Raw genomic sequence first — 20,181 nt, 5'->3', positions numbered from 1 at the left:
AGGGGAGGCTGAGTGTGGAGGTGACGGGCCATCGTGTGTACACCTGGGGAATCCTAGACCACCAGCCTGGGCTCTGTTCCTAGGGCCAGACAGCTTGACACAGGCAGAGCTGACCCCAAAGAGAAGGTGTGAACCTGTCTTTGAAAAGGCCACGAGCTGGGATGGAATCCCTCAGGGGGAGGAGGCAGTTAAGGCTGCCTTCCTCGCCCTTGCATGCCTGTGTGTGTCACCATGGAAGGGCACACAGCACTGAGTTTGCATACACTGGTATCCATGAACCCAAGGGTATGAACTCTCAGATGCATAAGGTCATATGCACACCAGAGAGTCTGTGTGTGCGTGTACCTGTGCATCTGGGCACACATTGCATGCGAAACACAAGTGGGTTTGCCTGCGGGCCCTGTGTCTGCCCCCATGGGCACACATGCATGTCTGGGTCTCTGCTCTTGGCCCAGTGGGCATGGATCCTTGTGGCCAGGTGGATCCATCTGTGTGAGATTCTGGCATCACTGTCTAGATTTGTGTTCAAGTCTGAACACAAATATATATGAGTTTGTACAGCTTTTACTGTACATCTCACTGCTACCTGGTTCTGAGACAGGGCAGGCTATGGGGCTGCTGCCCACGGGATACCTGTGGAATCGGGTCTGAGGGGCTCTGGGTGAATGCCCCAAAGCTAGGAACTGGCAGGGAGCTGTGGCTGGGAGAAAGTGAGCTCATTGCCAAAGGGGTCAAGTAAGAGTGGACCTAAATGAGAGGAGATGTGGAGCCTGGGCTGTAGGGAGGAAAGGACAAGGAAGAACACAGTGCAAGAGGGGGGAGCAGAGATCTCACTGACAAATCCACCACCAATGGGCAGGCACAGACAGAAGAGCATCTTGCTTTTTAACAGAGATGTTTCCTTAAAGGTGCCACACCCATTGCCCAGGGCACACAGTCTGAGGACTGGCGTGCATATACAGGGTGTGTTTCCACACAGGGCTTCTCTGGGGGTTGACATATGATATGATTGCATGTTGGCTTTTACTCAGGCACTGTTTAGACAGCACCTATTGCATACACGAGGTCTTTGGGAGGAATTGGAACAAAGTGGAAGCATGTCCCTTGAGCCTGAGTTTCTAAATGGAGGAGTGAAACATACAATGAAGAAAAATATAAGCAATGTAAAGAAAGTGCTCAGGCATTCTACTGTATAGATTTGTGTGCAAGTCTGAACTCCACCTTTTACTGGCTCTGTGGTCTTCAGATCAGATCAGTCCCTCAGTTGTGTCCGACTCTTTGCGACCCCATGAATCGCAGCATGCCAGGCCTCCCTGTCCATCACCAACTCCCAGAGTTCACCCACACTCACGTCCATCAAGTCAGTGATGCCATCCAGCCATCTCATCCTCTGTCGTCCGCTTCTCCTCTTGCCCCCAATCCCTCCCAGCATCAGAGTCTTTTCCAATGAGTCAACTCTTCGCATCAGGTGGCCAAAGTACTGGAGTTTCAGCTTTAGCATCATTCCTTCCAAAGAAATCCCAGGGCTGATCTCCTTCAGAATGGACTGATTGGATCTCCTTGCAGTCCAAGAGACTCTCAAGTCTCTTCTCCAACACCACAGTTCAAAAGCATCTATTCTTTGGTGCTCAGCCTTCTTCACAGTCCAACTCTCACATCCATACATGACCACAGGAAAAACCATAGCCTTGACTAGACGGACCTTTGTTGGCAAAGGAATGTCTCTGCTTTTGAATATGCTGTCTAGGTTGGTCATAACTTTCCTTGCAAGGAGTAAATGTCTTTTAATTTCATGGCTGCAGTCACCATCTGCAGTGATTTTGGAGCCCAGAAAAATAAAGTCTGACACTGTTTCCACTGTTTCCCCATCTATTTCCCATGAAGTAATGGGACCGGATGCCATGGTCTTAGTTTTCTGAATGTTGAGCTTTAAGCCAACTTTTTCACTCTCCACTTTCACTTTCATCAAGAGGCTTTTGAGTTCCTCTTCACTTTCTGCCATAAGGGTGGTGTCATCTGCATATCTGAGGTTATTGATATTTCTCCCAGTAATCTTGATTCCAGCTTGTGCTTCTTCCAGTCCAGCGTTTCTCATGATGTACTCTGCATATAAGTTAAATAAGCAGGGTGACAGTATACAGCCTTGACGTACTCCTTTTCCTATTTGGAACCAGTCTGTTGTTCCATGTCCAGTTCTAACTGTTGCTTCCTGACCTGCATACAGATTTCTCAAGAGGCAGGGCAGGTGGTCTGGTATTCCCATTTCTTGAAGAATTTTCCACAGTTTATTGTGATCCATACAGTCAAAGGCTTTGGCATAGTCAATAAAGCAGAAATAGATGTTTTTCTGGAACTCTCTTGCTTTTTCCATGATCCAGTGGATGTTGGCAATTTGATCTCTGGTTCCTCTGCCTTTTTGAAAACCAGCTTGAACATCAGGAAGTTCATGGTTCACATATTGCTGAAGCCTGGCTTAGAGAATTTTGAGCATTACTTTACTAGCGTGTGAGATGAGTGCAATTGTGCCATAGTTTGAGCATTCTTTGGCATTGCCTTTCTTTGGGATTGGAATGAAAACTGACCTTTTCCAGTCCTGTGGCCACTGCTGAGTTTTCCAAATTTGCTGGCATATTGAGTGCAGCACTTCCACAGCATCATCTTTCAGGATTTGGAATAGCTCAACTGGAATTCTATCACGTCCACTAGCTTTGTTCATAGTGACGCTTTCTAAGGCCCACTTGACTTCTCATTCCAGAATGTCTGGCTCTAGGTCAGTGATCACACCATCGTGATTATCTGGGTCGTGAAGATCTTTTTTGTACAGTTCTTCTGTGTATTCTTGCCACCTCTTCTTAATATCTTCTGCTTCTGTTAGGTCCATACCATTTCTGTCCTTTATCGAGCCCATCTTTGCATGAAATGTCCCTTTGGTATCTCTGATTTTCTTGAAGAGATCCCTAGTCTTTCCCATTCTGTTGTTTTCCTCTATTTCTCTGCATTGATCGCTGAAGAAGGCTTTCTTATCTCTTCTTGCTATTCTTTGGAACTCTGCATTCAGGTATTTATATCTTTCCTTTTCTCCTTTGCTTTTCGCTCTTCTTCTTTTCACAGCTATTTGTAAGGCCTCCCCAGACAGCCATTTTGCTTTTTTGCATTTCTTTTCCATGGGGATGGTCTTGATCCCTGTCTCCTGTACAATGTCATGAACCTCATTCCATAGTTCATCAGGCACTCTATCTATCAGATCTAGGCCCTTAAATCTATTTCTCACTTCCACTGTATAATCATAAGGGATTTGATTTAGGTCATACCTGAATGGTCTAGTGGTTTTCCCTACTTTCTTCAATTTAAGTCTGAATTTGGCAATAAGGAGTTCATGGTCTGAGCCACAGTCAGCTCCTGGTCTTGTTTTTGCTGACTGTATAGAGCTTCTCCATCTTTGGCTGCAAAGAATATAATCAATCTGATTTTGGTGTTGACCATCTGGTGATGTCCATGTATAGAGTCTTCTCTTGTGTTGTTGGAAGAGGGTGTTTGTTATGACCAGTGCATTTTCTTGGCAAAACTCTATTAGTCTTTGCCCTGCTTCATTCTGTATTCCAAGGCCAAATTTGCCTGTTACTCCAGGTGTTTCTTGACTTCCTACTTTTGCATTCCAGTCCCCTATAATGTAAAGGACATCTTTTTTGGGTGTTAGTTCTAAAAGGTCTTGTAGGTCTTCATAGAACCGTTCAACTTCAGCTTCTTCAGCGTTACTGGTTGGGGCGTAGACTTGGATTACTGTGATATTGAATGGTTTGCCTTGGAAACGAACAGAGATCATTCTGTCGTTTTTGAGATTGCATCCAAGTACTGCATTTCGGACTCTTTTGTTGACCATGATGGCTACTCCATTTCTTCTGAGGGATTCCTGCCCGCAGTAGTAGATATAATGGTCATCTGAGTTAAATTCACCCATTCCAGTCCATTTCAGTTCGCTGATTCCTAGAATGTCGACATTCCTAGAATGTCTGTGGTCTTAGGCACAGACCTCTCTGAGTTTCATTTCCCTCATCTGCAAGATGAAATAATAATACCAATTATTGTTACTAGGCTATTGTGACAGTGAAAGGAAGTAAGAAATATGAAGTCATCTAATAAAGTATACAGTACATAGCATATGTGATGAGTGGGGCTCAGTCCAGCAGGCTCCTGAGAAGGCACTGACCAGGTGACAGTCTGAGAGAGGATGTGGAGGATCCAGACCTCCACATGAGGCAGCTCCTGTCTTTAGACCTTTGTTGTTATGAGTCAGTCTCTGAGTCACATCCAACTCTTTGTGACTCCATGGACTGTAGCCCGCCAGGCTCCTCTGTCCCTGGAATTCTCCAGGCAAGAATGCTGGAGGGGGTAGCCATTCTCTTCACCAAGGGGACTTCCCAACCCAGAGATTGAACCTGGGTCTCCTGCACTGCAGGCAGATTCTTTACCATCTAAGCCTCCAGGGAAGCAGAATCAGAGGAGGATCCTAAAACCAACCCCCGGGGTCAGGAGAAGCTTTGCAGGAAGATGGGCAGAGTGAGGTGGGTGTATCTGACATAGGCCGTGGTAGGACCCACGGTGTTTCACATTTGATACAGTCCTGTCAAGGTGAGGCATTGAAATAGCCTGCAAATCAAAATGGCTCCACTACAGTTATAATGGATAACATTTATGGAGCACTTGCCATGTGCTTTCATTCATTTGCTCCTATGACACAGTGTGGGAACCCACATTTTCAGATGAGAAAACTGGGGGCTTAGGTAGCTTGGCTAAAGTGCCCAGCTGGTAAGTGTTTGAGCTGGGGGATGACTCCAAGCTGTACCCCTATGCCACCTCTGGTCAGAAATGTTTCCCCATTAAAACTCAGGACCTGAGGCCAAGAGAGAAGCCAGATTTTGGAGAGGAAGAAACCTAGAGCAGTATGGTGGCTGTAAGAATGTGCCTCTCAGATGTCCAGCCTCAGGGAGCGTAACTGACCAGTGGTCCCAGCCACTGTGCTCTGAAGTCCAGCATTGTCTTTGCACCATGCTGGTTCCTGGCAGCTCCCAGCCAGAGGCAGAACCCAGCGAGGGACACTCAGCAGGGTCATTCAGGGGAGACTCGGGCCTCCTCACCCGGGCAACTTGGGTTCAAGGACCCCCAGACAGCTTTGCCAGACTCAGGATTGTCTAAGAATTTCCACCCAACCCTCTGCCTTCCCTCTGTCCTTCACTCAGGGTCACATCAACTTCACACGCTGTAGCTCCTCCCATCTCTCCTGACTTCCCCTTCATTTTCTCTTCCTTTTCAGATTTCCTATACATTTAATCCTGTCTGTTTCTGGTTTCTGCTTCTTCTATGGACCTGGACTAATACAGATCAAGTAAGTGTAAACAGAAGCCACATGGGTGCCCAGCTGAAGTCTGTGGAGCACTGGATTCTGAGCCTGGATAGTAGAGGAAAGGGAGGACGCTCGAGTGGTCTCATGCGAAGCACTGTCACTTTGCGCTTCCTTTTTCAGGCCTCAGGGAGGGGGAAGTTCTTTCTTGAAGGAACGATCTCTCTCCCCTGCCACACGCCATCCTCTCTTCCTTCCCCTGGCTCCACCTGGTTCTCTTCTGGAGGTTACTTCCTCCAGAAAGCCTTGATGCCGTGACACGGGGTGATGTGTCACTTTCAGTGCTGCCACTGCCCCGACCTTCATCTCTCATGGACTTCATCCCACTGCCCGGGCACCTGTCCATGCCTCTGTGTTCCTGCTAGATAGGGGTGGGGGCTCCTGGGTGGTGGGTCAGAGTCTGTGCTACTTGTCACTGTATTCTGGTGCCTGGAATGTAGGAGTGGTAAATCAATGACTGAAATGATCGAACACATCAATAAGTGGATGATTGGCCTCATAGCAAACACATCACTTGCCTTGTATAAAACAGACACAGAACCTGGAGGCAGAGCACCGCAGTGGACCCTTGACACCAGAAAGACTTTCATGTGAACCTAGCTCTGCTAATTAGCAGCTGAGTGACCCCAAATTTGCTGAGCCTCAGTTTTCTCATCTGTAAAAAGGGATTGTAATGTTCAACTCTCCAAGTTGTGAAGACTGAAAATAAAACACATGAGGCATTTAACAAAGTGGCTGTCACAGTAGTAGGAAATCAGGCATCAGGCCCTCTGACCTGGCCCCCCAGGTCCTCCACTATAGATCTATCACCTCATACAGCAGTGCTCAGACAGAGGCAGAGGCTCTGCTTTCCTGACTTTCAAAACAGTTACTTACGTTCTACTATCTGCTCTACCCGCCTTCTCTCTTCCCTCGATTTTCCATCTCCTGATTAGTAAAAACATAATAAGCACATACTGCTTGTCATCAGCACTGGGGATTCAGAAATAAGCAGATGAGAATCTTCCTTCTTAGAGTTCATGGTCCAGTGAGGGTCTGGGAGAGAAAGAGAGTAGAAACAAGCATAAAAATAAAGAATTGCTACTCAGGGCAGGAAAAGCCACAATAGGCTAAGACTCAACTGCTGACATGTGATAACAAAGACCCAAGATTTTCTGAAGCAGAGCCAATTTCAAGTCATTTAATATATTTTCAAAAAAGGTAGTCTGTGGAGTATGATTTAATATGGGTTACTTTTATCATGGAATACTTTAGGCACAGGTACAAAGAGCAATCATGAACCAACCACTCAGCTTAAAACAGAACACCTGACTGCATTCTTCTTTCTTTCTCTCCCCAGTGGCAACTTCAATCCGGAAGTTTGTGCTTAATCACTCCCTAGTGTGTTCTTAGACTTTTATTATGTATGCACATATCTACAAATGATGTATTGCTTGGTTCTGCATGTTTTAAAACTTTATATAAATGTCACATCCTGTATGTATCACTCTGCAACTTTTTTGGTTGTTTTTGCTCAATACTGTACTTTTGAGATGTATCCATATTGAGGCCTTTATCTCTAATTCATTCATTTTCACTGCTCTGTAGCATTCCATTGCATGTCAATATCACAGTATTGATCTGTGTTCCTGGTGAAAAACATTTGCAATGGGGAAATAGAGTCACTCTGTCTGTCTACTAGAGACTTCCAAGAAGCAGACACCAAGATGGGATCAGATGTAAAGAGATGAATTGGAGAGACACAGGTGAGTGATGTGGGTAGGGGAGGAGGAGTAGGCAGGGACAGCCTTCAGACCACAATGCAGGTCTGACACAGGAAAGGAGAGTGGGAAGGAAGGAGGACTGAGTCAGGAAGATTTCTGACTAGCATGGCTCTAAGCAAGTCTCAGCTAGGCCAACAGGGAGTCCTCAAGCAAAGGTTGTCCATTATAGGTACCCACTGGGAGGCCAGAATGGCCCCGTCCAGCTCTAGCACTGCTGCTGTGTCCAGTCACTGGCTGGAAGCCATCCAGATGAAATGTCACACTGGATCTGAAGGTGTGGCAGCTGGGGCATCAGTCAGCTAAGCTCCACACAGCAGGTTCTCTGGAATGGGGTGCTGAATGGGTCCACAACCTCTGTGGCTGCCATATTGTGCATGAGCAGAGAACAGGCAGATTCCTACTTATTTATTCATTTGTTCATTCATTCTCTATCTTAGAAACAAATTGAGATGTTTCAGAAGGTCATCACAGAACAGTGCCATGAAAGCTGGGTCCCTAGAGGACTGTTTCAGACTTCATCACTGGGGCCAGCAGCCGCAGGAAGTCATTTTTGTCTGGTGACCACATAGAGCTCTACTGCCAGGGATCTACAGTCAAGGTCCCAAGAGTCTTCAGGGTAAGATTTTGGAGTCATACAGACCTGTTTTTATTCTTTTCTCTGCCACTTGGTCACTTGTGCAAAGACCTTTGTACCTTGCTCTAGGTCTCAAAAATGAGGGTAACCAGACCTATTTCATGGAGCTGTTATGAGGATTAAAAGAGGTGATGTAAACATAGCACCTGGCACACATAGTAGGTGATTTAAAAAACATTAGGTTCCTCACCCAACATTCTTGGATGGAACAATTTTTCTCAAACAGAACTGCTAAAACTTAGAGCCCTAGTTCTGCAAACTCCAGCTATAGCAATCAGGGTGAATCGAAATGGTCTCCATTGACCCTTCTTATTCACACCCATCACTCTTTCTAAAGCAGCATTTGTGATTAATCTCACTCTAGGGCTAAATCAGTCCCAAGAGCTTCCAAGGCACTTGATAAAGAAGCTCTCTGATTTATAGCAAACACCATTATTGAGCGGTGGCAGAGAGAGGCCATTGGGGGATTTGTCTTGCTGGAAACTCTGTCTGTTGGAGCCATTTCTTCTACTTTCCCAGATAAGAGGTCAATTTATTTCAAAATAGATAAATGGGGTCCTTTTTTTATTCCCTTGGTGGGGTTGGAAGGAGAGAGGAGTTGGATGATTTTTTAAAAATAATGAATAATAGTTAACATTTTAAATTTGGGGAACTCTTCATGGCTGACACAGACATCAGGGTTCAGCAGAAGGCTAGGCACATAGTTCAGTTCAGTTCAGTTGCTCAGTCATGTCCAACTCTTTGTGACCCCATGGACTGCAGCACACCAGGCTTCCCTGTCCATCACCAACTCCCAAAGCTTGCTCAAACTCATGTCCACCGAGTTGGTCATGCCATCCAACCATCTTATCCTCTGTCATGCCCTTCTCCTCCTGCCTTCAATCCTTCCCAGCATCAGGGTCTTTTCAATGAGTCAGTTCTTCACATCAAGTGGCCAAAGTACTGAAGTTTTAGCTTCAGCATCAGTCCTTCCAATGAACATTCAAGACTGAGTTCCTTTAGGATTGACTGGTTGGATCTCCTTGCAGTCCAAGGGACTCTCAAGAGTCTTCTCCAACACCACAGGTCAAAAGCATCAATTCTTCAATGCTCAGCTTTCTTTATAGTCAAACTCTCAGATCCATACATGACTACTGGAAAAACCATAGCTTTGACTAGATGGACATTTGTCAGCAAAGTAATGTCTCTGCTTTTTAATATGCTGTCTAGACTGGACATAGCTTTTCTTCCAGGGAATAAGCGTCTTTTAATTTCATGGTTGTAATCACTATCTATAGTGATTTGGGAGCCCAAAACAATAAAGTCTGCCACAATTTCCATTGTTCCCCCATATATTTGCCATGAAGTGATGGGCCAGATGCCATGATCTTAGTTTTCTGAATGTTGAGTTTTAAACCAGCTTCTTCACTCTCCTCTTTCACTTTCATCAAGAGGCTCTTTAGTTCTTCTTCACTTTCTGCCATGAGGGTGGTGTCATCTGTGTATCTGAGGTTATTGATATTTCTCCCAGCAATCTTGATTCCAGCTTGTGCTTCAGTCAGCCTGGCATTTTGCATGATATACTCTGCATATAACTTAAATAAGCAGAGGGACATAGTAGGTCCTCAATAAATGTTTGTGGCATATGCAGTCAACTCATGGAATCCTCACAATGCCCCTGTGAAGTGTACCAAACTCATTCTTCACATTTGACAAAAGGGGAAGCTGAGGCTCCCAAGTAAGAAATGGAAGAATTAGGACCGTGATGTAGCCTCAGACCTAACCTTGACCAGCCACCACACCACTGCCCTTGGTGGTTCAGGAGCAGAGCCATCATACCCATTCCTTGAGCACAGATGCCTAAGACACTGGCTCAGAGTGAAAGCCCAGTCAGCCAAGGCTGCAACTTATTTTTGCCTAGTCTTTGGATCCAGTTGGTTCTACTCCAGAACATATACATAGAACATTTGTCTCTCACTTGCAGTCCCACTTCTTCACTTCTGCCTACTCAGAGCCAGACTTTCCTCTCCAACAAACCTTACAAATGGTAGTCTGACAAGACTTTGCCTGAATATTTCCAGTAACCAAGAGCTCCCTCCCTGCCAGAGCTGTCCATAAGAGAGCTCCTCTTATCTGTGCCCTAGGAAGGTAATTCCCCTGGACCTTAGACTTTGCTGCAGGCATAAAAGCATAGGTGAAAGCTCAGGCAGACCTGCCCTGAAGTATGGACTTTCCATTTACTAGCTAGGTGAACTGGCAAAGTTAACTAATTTGCAAAATGCAACCAATAATATTTTATCAGTAGGATTTCATTTGGGTGCAGGTGTGAGAATGGCCACCTGATGTGAAGAGCTGACTCACTGGAAAAGATCCTGATGCTGGGGAAGATTGAAGGCAGGAGGAGAAGATGACAAAGAACGAGATGGTTGAATGGCATTACCAACTCAACAGACATGATTTGAGCAATCTCTGGGAGATGGTGAAGGACAGGGACAAGCTCTGGCAGATGGTGAAGGACAGGGAAGCCTGGCACACTGCAGTCCATGTGGTTGCAACGAGTTGGACACAACTGAGCAACTGAACAAGAGAATACTTAATTAACAGTGGCATAAACAATACATTTAATTTTTCATTTCATAAACAATTGCAAGGGAGGCAGCACTGGCACTCGCTCAGCAACACAGTGATGTTGGGCTTCAGGTTAGTATCTTCATGATTCTCTTGGCCTGCCCTCAAGTTCATTAAAAGGCCACAGCAGCAACAAGTATCATATCTTAACACAAAACTTGCAAAGCAGGGATAGAAGACACAGGTTTAAAAATAAAGCAAAGTAGATAAACAATAAGGGTCTACTGTATAGCACAGGGAACTATATTCAATATCCTGAGATAAACCATAATGGAAAGAATATACATATGTATGCATGTATTTCAGAATGTATAACTGAATCACTTTGCTGTATAGCAAAAACTAACATAACATTGTAAATCAACTATATTTCCATTGAAAATGTAAAATAAAATAAAACAACCAGACTTTTTCATGGCCTCTCTCTTATCAGGTGGAAAACATTTGCCATTCTGGAAAATATTAGACTTGTCTCTATTTCTCATTGGTCAGATCTGGTCACATGCCTACTTCTAGACCAATCACTAGCTGAGGGAGATAGTACTGCCATGATTGACTTAGACAACCATGTTTTATCTCCTTGGGCAGGGCAGATTGCCATTTAAACAAAATGAAGCTCTGCTAGCTGTTGGCTGAACAGCAACAATATTGCACTTGAGGGTAAAATGGGATATGTGCACAGTGCTTAGTAATTTCTGACATGTTTTACTCCTTGTTAACTCTTACTATTGCCTATTATGATGATAAACATTAACAAAGGTACCCAGTTTCCCTCTGACAATCTCTTCTTCCACCTAGAACTTCAGTTCACCCTTAATTATGTTCTACCTTGAGGATCATTCTTCTTGACAGAAAAGATAAAAGCATTAAAGGTAGTACTGCCTTGTTGCATTTACTCTACTGGGAGTTGTTCACATTGTAGTCTGGGCGGATGGCGCCCTCTGGAGTTGTGCAGGATATAACTTGTGTGACTGCTAGCCTTGGTCTTATTAGAAGTAAAATAGTTCTTTCTGTGTCATCTGTCTTCACCATACCATCTTCTCCCATAAGCAGTCCCCTCCTGTTCTTGGTATATTTGACCCTACAAAAACTTTAGCTTTTTTGTCTTACTCGTACGTCTCACTTAGGAATTGAGCCTGGATTAACATCTTATCAATATCTTGAGTGAAAATAGGGACAGGCAGCTCCCTTTAAGGGACAGAGTCAGTGACCAGTTGTGGTCATTGAACTTGACCATGGGACCTCTATCTGCCCTTCATACGGCAGTGGGGCTGGGGGGAAGGCAGGCTTTCCAGTTCTGCTGTCACCTTTGAAACAGTTCAAAGAGACTCATCAGCAAAGGGTAGAGAAACCAGGGCAGGTATTTCCTGAATATTACTTGATGCTATCTTGAGTAGAAAACAAAAGACTTTGTTGAAAAACCTTTCTTGTATTTGTCTCTTGATATTCTCTGCCTTACAAAAGAATCTCTTATATCATCTGAGGCCTGATAAGAAGAGTCAGATTTTGGCCCCAAACTTTCCTTTGCAAATCATCTTTGGAAGTAAGTGGACTATAAGGCATATGTTTGAGGGGTAAGAGAAAGAACAAGAATTAGAACAATGGTAATTAGTTACCATGTGCCAGGCACCTCTGCACATAACTCCACTGCCTTCTCCTGGCTGCTCTGTGAAGCAGGTATCACCAATATTTGGTGGGCGTGAAATCAGTCCTGGGAAAGTGAAGGAATTTTCTAAGGTCTGTCTGATTCAAAAGACATTTCTCCACATCACACTGTCAGTTCAGTTCAGTTCAGTTGCTCAGTCATGTCCAACTCTTTGTGACACCATGGACTGCAGCATGCCAGGCCTCCCTGTCCATCACCAACTCCCGGAGCTTCCTCAAACTCATGTCCATTGAGTCAGTGATGCCCTCCAACCATCTCATCCTCTGTCGTCCCCTTCTCCTCCTGCCTTCAATCATTCCCAGCATCAGAGTCTTTTCCAATACATCAAACTGTATTTTTGTTCATCATAAACTAGTCAGTCAAATAGCCTACCCACCCTCATCGAATGCCTTCACATGGCATTAAATCTGGAGCCCATTAGCTTGGAGGATGGGGACAGTCCAAACTGTGACTCTGGGTCAAAACACCCATGCTCTCTAGGCTCTGATTCCCATGCATTCATCTATAAAGTGAGATGATCATATCCACTTCACAGAATGGCTGCACTGATCAAATCAGCCCCTGGATGTCAAGTGCTTTTGGGTCCTGGCTTGTAAGAGGTGATTAATTATTCATCCACTAACCAATGGTGGCTCTTATTACTGCTCTGCTTAGTGGTCTTACTGTCAGTGACTGGATCTTGCTGAGCCCTGAAGTGAACTGAGAAGTGTGAAGTGAAAGTGTTAGTCACTCAGTCATGTCTGACTCTTTATGACCCCATAGCCTACCAGGCTCCTCTGTCTGTGGAATTCTCCAGGCAAGAATACTGGAGTGGGTTGCAGGGGATCTTCCCAACCCAGGGACTGAACTCTGGTCTCCTGCATTGCATGCAGATTCTTTACCATCTGAGCCATCAGGGAAGCCCCAGTGACCGGTTTCCAAAACAACCCAACCTGAATGTCCTCTGCAGAGTAAGCTGGAGCACTTCTGAGTTGGCTCCCTCAAAACTGGTTTGCCTTCCCAGCCTGTGTTCCGTGTTTCGACTCCTGACAGATTCCTTGTATTGGACAAGGCCTCTGAGTGTGACTCTGCCATCTGCTCCGGCTGTTAAATAAACTTCTGCTCCTGGACGGGCTGTCACATGTGTGTAAAAACCACTTTATGTCTGGACTCTGATTTCCAAGTTAAAATTCCCACTACATGGCTGGTTATTAGGGTCACTCCGGATCCAGATTGTATGAATCAGAGATAATAGGTTCCAGCTCCGAGGCTGCCCTGGGGCCTGATGATGGGCCTGAATGAGGGATGTTTACTTATTGTATGTGGGCATGTTTATGGCTACTCTGAGCATCAGATGATCACTTTTGTGTCACCATCATTAGAAGAGGTGGCATTATGAAGAGACAATAAGCCACTCATGCCCAGTACTACAGTTTATGAAGCCCATTTATATTTAAGTGTTGACTCATTACCTCCTCATAACAACCCCGAGAGGCAAGGGTTATTTAAACTATGCCCTGCTGTGTAACCATGGGCCAATTCCCAGTCTCTGAACTTTAGTTTTGTCATCTGCTAAGTGGGGTTGTTATAGGCATTCAATAATAATAACAGTGTTTGATAACTAACTTCCCAGTTTGGGTCTCCCCCAAAATAAGGCCAACGCAGGCACCAGGTAAAGTAGGTAGGCCTGAGGTGGTTTATCTGGCCTTGCTCTCAGGAACTCATATAAGGAAGTGGACAGAGAGAGCGGGGAGGGAGAAACCGCTGCAGTATGGATTAATGACTGGGTTAAAACTGTGATGGGGCTTGTCAGGTGGCTCAGTGGTAAAGAATCCACCTGCAATGCAGGAGACCTGGGTTCGATCCCTAGGTCGGGAAGATCCCCTGGAGAAGGGAATGACTGCGCACGCCACTATTCTTGCCTGGGAAATCCCATGGACAGAGAAGCCTGGAGGGTTACAGTCCATGGGGTTGTAAAGAGCCAGACATGATTTAGAGCTAGACATGAGCCTACACACACACATCTATAGGCTCATAAATCACACTAAAACTAAACCTGCTACAGATAGGTTTCCCTTTTCTTACCCTTGGGTAAGAACAGATGATCATCAGTTCTGGGTTGTATCACATCAGGCAATGGTCATCCTTTTGGAAATGACCTCTCCTAAATAATAAACTTATCACCCAGACTAAGATGATGCTAGAATAGGCCTGCATACAGCGTTGTTTTTTGTTTTGGGTTTTTTTTTGAAAGAGAAATGAAGCAGTTTTTAATAAAAATAATGGCATAAATTTGGTTTTATATCTTGGAATACAAAAATAAATTGTAGGTGTTTTAAATACAAAACGATAAAAAGCCAGCCCGAAACTGCATGCAGCATTTTGGATAATGTACAAAGCAGAGACACATAACTATATTTAAAACCCATAATAACTGCGGGAAGTAGGCAGGGAAAATGTTATCATCCTATTTTCCTAAAGAAAAAATAAGATTAGTCATGTTCTTGATTTTTCTCAAGGTATTCTAACATCAGAGGGGAACAGTTGTGGAAAAAATTAAATTCAACTTGCCTTTCTGCAAAAATGATACTTAAAAAATATATCCTTATATACGGAACAACAGACCTGTCTACCGTCAGTAGACTGTCCATCATCCCTAACCTACAGAAATATGGCTATAATTTAATATACTGGTCAATGTTAATACATGTTAATTTTACTTTATTTCATCTTCTGGAGAAAAAAAAGTGAATCTGACTGTAAACCTCCTGGGAAGAGGTCCCAGGCCCCTTGTGGCCTGTAAAGATGTTACTGGAATCTTTCAAAGAACTTAACTAAAAATTTTATATTTTCTCTCATATAATTAGGCCACACAGACTAATTAAAATCACAAATCTTTCTTTTGGCTGGAATTTGGTAACACCAGAGATCACATGATGATCAGCAGTCCTGATTGGTCATTAATGACATCACAGAAACTCTGAGACCTGGAAGCAGAACCACACTGTGACTTATGCCCCTTACCCAACTATCTCAGCTCCTAAGCAGCCAGTGCAGCAAGAGACCCTGGTCATGGGTTGAGACATTCCAACCCTTCAAGACAGAGAGAACTTGGTGCAAACATCCATGCACACAGAACCAGATCATGTAAAAAGAATTCTTGGTGATTTAAAAGCTAGAGCCACTGGCCTACTCTGGAGGGCTATGGGTTTTCTGATGGAAATTAGGGGGCCAAGGAGTAAGCGGGGATGCCCTGATAGTGCTTTATTTCCACAGTGAAATGAGATATCAGATCAGATCAGTCACTCAGTCGTGTCCGACTCTTTGCGACCCCATGAATCGCAGCACACCAGGCCTCCCTGTCCATCACCAACTCCCAGAGTTCACCCACACTCACGTCCATCGAGTCAGTGATGCCATCCAGCCATCTCATCCTCTGTCGTCCCCTTCTCCTCCTGCCCCCAATCCCTCCCAGCATCAGAGTCTTTTCCAATGAGTCAACTCTTCGCATGAGGTGGCCAAAGTACTGGAGTTTCAGCTTCAGCATCATTCCTTCCAAAGAAATCCCAGGGCTGATCTCCTTCAGAATGGACTGGTTGGCTCTCCTTGCAGTCCAAGGGACTCTCAAGAGTCTTCTCCAACACCACAGTTCAAAAGCATCAATTCTTCGGCGCTCAGCTTTCTTCACAGTCCAACTCTCACATCCATACATGACCACAGGAAAAACCATAGCCCTGACTAGACGAACCTTTGTTGGCAAAGTAATGTCTCTGCTTTTGAATATGCTATCTAGGTTGGTCATAACTTTCCTTCCAAGGAGTAAGGGTCTTTTAATTTCATGGCTGCGGTCACCATCTGTAGTGATTTTGGAGCCCAGAAAAATAAAGTCTTACACTGTTTCCACTGTTTCCCCATCTATTTCCCATGAAGTGATGGGACCGGATGCCATGATCTTCATTTTCTGAATGTTGAGCTTTAAGCCAACTTTTTCACTCTCCACTTTCACTTTCATCAAGAGGCTTTTGAGTTCCTCTTCACTTTCTGCCATAAGGGTGGTGTCATCTGCATATCTGAGGTTATTGATATTTCTCCTGGCAATCTTGATTCCAGCTTGTGTTTCTTCCAGTCCAGCGTTTCTCATGATGTACTCTGCATATAAGTTAAATAAGCAGGGTGACAATATACAGCCTTGACGAACTCCTTTTCCTATTTGGAACCAGTCTGTTGTTCCATGTCCAGTTCTAACTGTTGCTTCCTGACCTGCGTACAAATTTCTCAAGAGGCAGATCAGGTGGTCTGGTATTCCCATCTCTTGAAAAATTTCCACAGTTTATTGTGATCCACACAGTCAAAGGCTTTGGCATAGTCAATAAAGCAGAAATAAATAAATAAATAAAGGAGAAATTATATATATATATATATTTATATATATATATATATATATGTTTTTACCACAGATTAAGGAACTCTCTGCTGCTGCTGCTAAGTCACTTCAGTCGTGTCCAACTCTGTGTGACCCCACAGATGGCAGCCTACCAGGCTCCTCCGTCCCTGGGATTCTCCAGGCAAGAACGCTGGAGTGGGTTGCCATTTCCTTCTCCAATGCATGAAAGTGAAAAGTGAAAGTGAAGTCACTCAGTCGTGTCTGACTCTTCACGACCCCATGGACTGCAGCCTACCAGGCTCCTCCATCCATGGGATCTTCCAGGCAAGAGTACTGGAGTGGGTTGCCATTGCCTTCTCCAAAGGAACTCTCTAGGTTTCAATAAAAATACATTATACAGATGCTGGAGAAGGTGTAGAGAAAAGGGAACCCTCCTATACTGTTGGTGGGAATTTAAGTTTGTTCAGCCATTATGAAAAACAGTAGAGAGGTTCCTCAGAAAACTAAAAATAGAATTACTACATGATCCACCAATCCCACAACTGGGCATATATCCAGACAAAACTCTAATTTGAAAAGATACATACAACCTAATGTTCGCAGTGACACTATTCACAATATCAAAGATATGGAAACAACCTACATGTCCATCGACAGACAAATGGATAAAGAAGATATGGTACACAAATACAATGAATAGTACTCAGACATAAAAAAGAACAAAATAATGCCATTTGCAGCAACACGGATGCAATGAGATTATCATTCTAAGTGAAGTAATCAGAAAAAGACATACCATACGAAATCACTCATATACGGAACCTAAAATATGACACAAATGAACCAATCTATGGAAGAGAAACAGATTCACAGACATAAAGAGCAGACTTGCGGCTGCCAAGGAGGGAGATGGGGGAGGGATGGACCAGGAACTTGGGGTTGAAAGATGCAAACTACTGCACTTAGGATGGATAAGCAAGGTCCTATTATATAGCACACGGAACTACATTCAATATCCTGAGACAAACCATAATGGTGATGCATATAAAAAAGAATTTGTGTGAATATATGTGTGTGTGTATACATATATATAAAACTGAGTCTCTTTGCTATACAGCAGAATTAACACAGCATTGTAAACCAAGTGTATTTCAATTTAAAAAATGTTATATTATAGAACAATTACCAGGAATTTTATCTTCATGTATATGAATATGCTTAAAATAGATATTTTTACCACATGCCATAGAGCATTAAAATGAGTGCTTTTAAGAAAGGGAAGAGAAGGTATTGGCCCTGCTGTTCGCAAGTGAGGAGTGAAAGGAAAGGAACCCTGTGCATTTCCACTTCCTTTATGAGATTTGCCAGTTGAAGTAGTAAATGGATGAGGAGCACAGACTCTGGAATCAGAAGATGAAGGCTTGGATCTCAGTTCTGCCATTACTTGCTGAGCAGTGCTGGGCAGTTGCTTAGTATCTTTGAGCTTCAGTTTTGAGATATAAAAAATGGAGGTAAGGCCTGCCTCTCCAAAGAGAGTGGAGTTACAGTGTGGTGTTACTGTTGAATGAGCACAGGATTATAAATCAACGAATCTTTTCCTTCTGATCCCAGTTCAGCCATTCACTTGGATAACTTGCCTAATTCCTTCAAGCTTTAGTTTTATCCCCTATGAGCAAAACTCACTTGTTCTTCCAATCTCATAGGTTGATTTTGAGGATATAATTCAGGTCAGGCCAAAAAAAAAATATATATAAATGATAAAGCAAACATTTCAACACAAACCCACTATCATATCAACATAAAATTTCGCTACAGTGTTTTTGTCCAGATTATCATTTCAGACCAATCTTCAAAGGATCGTGTTTCCTTACTTGCTCAGAGGCAAAGGTAACAGGTTTCTTTATTCATCACTCAATAGACCCTACGGTTGCATGTCCCCACCATGTCATAGAGCTCTGTTTGGGTGCTGTTGACTGTACCCATCCTTGGCTCCTGCCAGTCAGGACAATCCCATCCTCTACCATGGTGATGGTGACTGCTTCTGGGATGCTCTTTAGAGGCTGCACTTAGAAATGAAGGCTTTGTTTCAAAAGTTGCAAAGTGAGTCACTCTTCCTATCTAGATGTGAAGTAAACCTGGCAGCTGCCTACAGCCATCTTGATTATCATCAGAAGAGAGAGAAGCCAGAGCTGAGAAAAATCACAAAGAGCCATCGCTCTGCTGATATCATGATCCTTTGGACTGAATTGTGTCCAGAGCTAGTGCACTTCTGGGCTTGCTGGCTGAGACAATAAATTTTCTTGATTGAGTTTGAGTTGGTTTTTCTGTTCTTGCAAGTAAAATAATCTTAAGAAATATACCATGTGACCTTGAGTAAGTTTCATTAACCCCCTGAACGTCAGTTTCCTGATCTATAATAGGGGATAATATAATATCTATCATATAGAGGGTTACAGTGAGGTTCAATAGTGCTTGAAAAATGCTTAGCACAGTGCTTAGTACAAAGTAAGAATTCAATAAATTGTGGCTATTTTTATTATGTTTGGAGCTCTAGACATTGTGCTAAATGCTTTCAGTACATCATTTCCCTTAATCATCATGTTAACCTATAAAGTGGGATTTACTATCTCCATTTATAAATGAAGAAATGAGGGTTAGAGGGTTTAGGGGACTTGTCCAGGGTCCCATGACTACCAAAAGGCAGAGATTTCACCAAATATCATTACTTTTTCTTTTTTCTAATCTTTCGACCAGATGATATTGTACATTATCATCAAAATGCAAATGTGCTAAAAATGATTAGGTATTAGAGATATAGCAGTAAATATACATCTTTCTTTGAGCTTAGTTTTAGAGGGTATAGTATTAAAACTATTGGATTATAAAAGAAATTAAATTGAATTTGTGCTCTTGATTAACCAGCATGATTTTCCAGCCAACAGCATCTAAATCCTCCAAGCACATAAAAAGCACTGAAAGTAAGTTATGCAACTAAATGCAGGACATAGAGAGGTCGTTTCCATGTACAACTTAAAGCATATGTACACATATTATGTTCCAATTACTATTTAATTTCTCCTAAAACCCTGAGCTGAAATGTAACATTTCTTTTACATTTATTGATTCTAGTTTTTAAAAAAATCTTTTTCATGTACACTATAAAATTATCATCTCTATATTGTCTCTGCTCTTTCTGACAAGATGTAAACTTGTGTATGTTTTCTAGGAAGTCTGAACAATACAATTAGATGTGAGAATAGAAGAAAAACAAATAGACTAGGGTCTTCACTACATAATTTTCTTAGGAAATGTACAGGGAAATCTAAAACTGCATTTTACTGTTGACCTGTAGGGGATCTTCTCCAGATGCCGCTACATGGCATGGAGTGACAGCACTCCAACCACTAAGGGAGGAAAGACCAACCAAAGGGAGAATGGTTAATCCAAACCTCTGCCTTACAAGTGTTGTCTTGTGGGCAGATGAGGGAATTCCTTCTGAGCAATAAATAGAAAGCCTCGAAAAACATAAATACACTCTGGACTGGTCTTCTTAACAACTAGGTCAATATTTTGTCAAAGAAAATGTAACTGCATCCAAACATATCCCCGGTGAGAAGTAACAGAGTTTCACAGGCAGGGCGAGAGGTTTCACTTCCGTCCTGCCTCATTCCAGGTTTTTCACATGAGGCCTGATAGAAACGTCTGAGAGGAGGACCTGGAAAACAGTCTTATAGATGATACAAGTGATCC

General features: G+C 43.3%; 1 protein-coding gene and 1 long non-coding RNA gene across 3 annotated transcripts in view; one reads left to right on the top strand and one right to left on the bottom strand.

Moving 5' to 3' along the window:
• Positions 1-5,308: 5,308 nt before the first annotated feature.
• Positions 5,309-18,638, top strand: LOC132344901 (uncharacterized). The gene is made up of 4 exons (XR_009493973.1): positions 5,309-5,383; positions 6,986-7,143; positions 7,599-7,777; positions 18,554-18,638. It is a non-coding gene; the product is annotated as an uncharacterized lncRNA (long non-coding RNA).
• The window catches only part of OMA1 (OMA1 zinc metallopeptidase), a 92,204-nt gene continuing 77,399 nt past the window's right edge, over positions 5,377-20,181 (bottom strand). Inside the window, exon 9 of one of the 2 annotated variants that reach the window (XM_024986373.2) lies at positions 5,377-6,433. In XM_024986373.2, the coding sequence (XP_024842141.1) occupies positions 6,416-6,433 (18 nt within the window). In that variant the 3' untranslated portion in view covers positions 5,377-6,415. The remainder of the gene's footprint in view (positions 6,434-20,181) is intronic. The other variant, XM_059882691.1, reaches the window with a different exon arrangement.

The sequence above is a fragment of the Bos taurus genome, chromosome 3 (assembly GCF_002263795.3).
Source record: "Bos taurus isolate L1 Dominette 01449 registration number 42190680 breed Hereford chromosome 3, ARS-UCD2.0, whole genome shotgun sequence".
Lineage (NCBI taxonomy): Eukaryota > Metazoa > Chordata > Mammalia > Artiodactyla > Bovidae > Bos > Bos taurus.
Note: the sequence above shows the minus strand (reverse complement) of the source record. Positions and strands in the feature narration are given on the sequence as shown.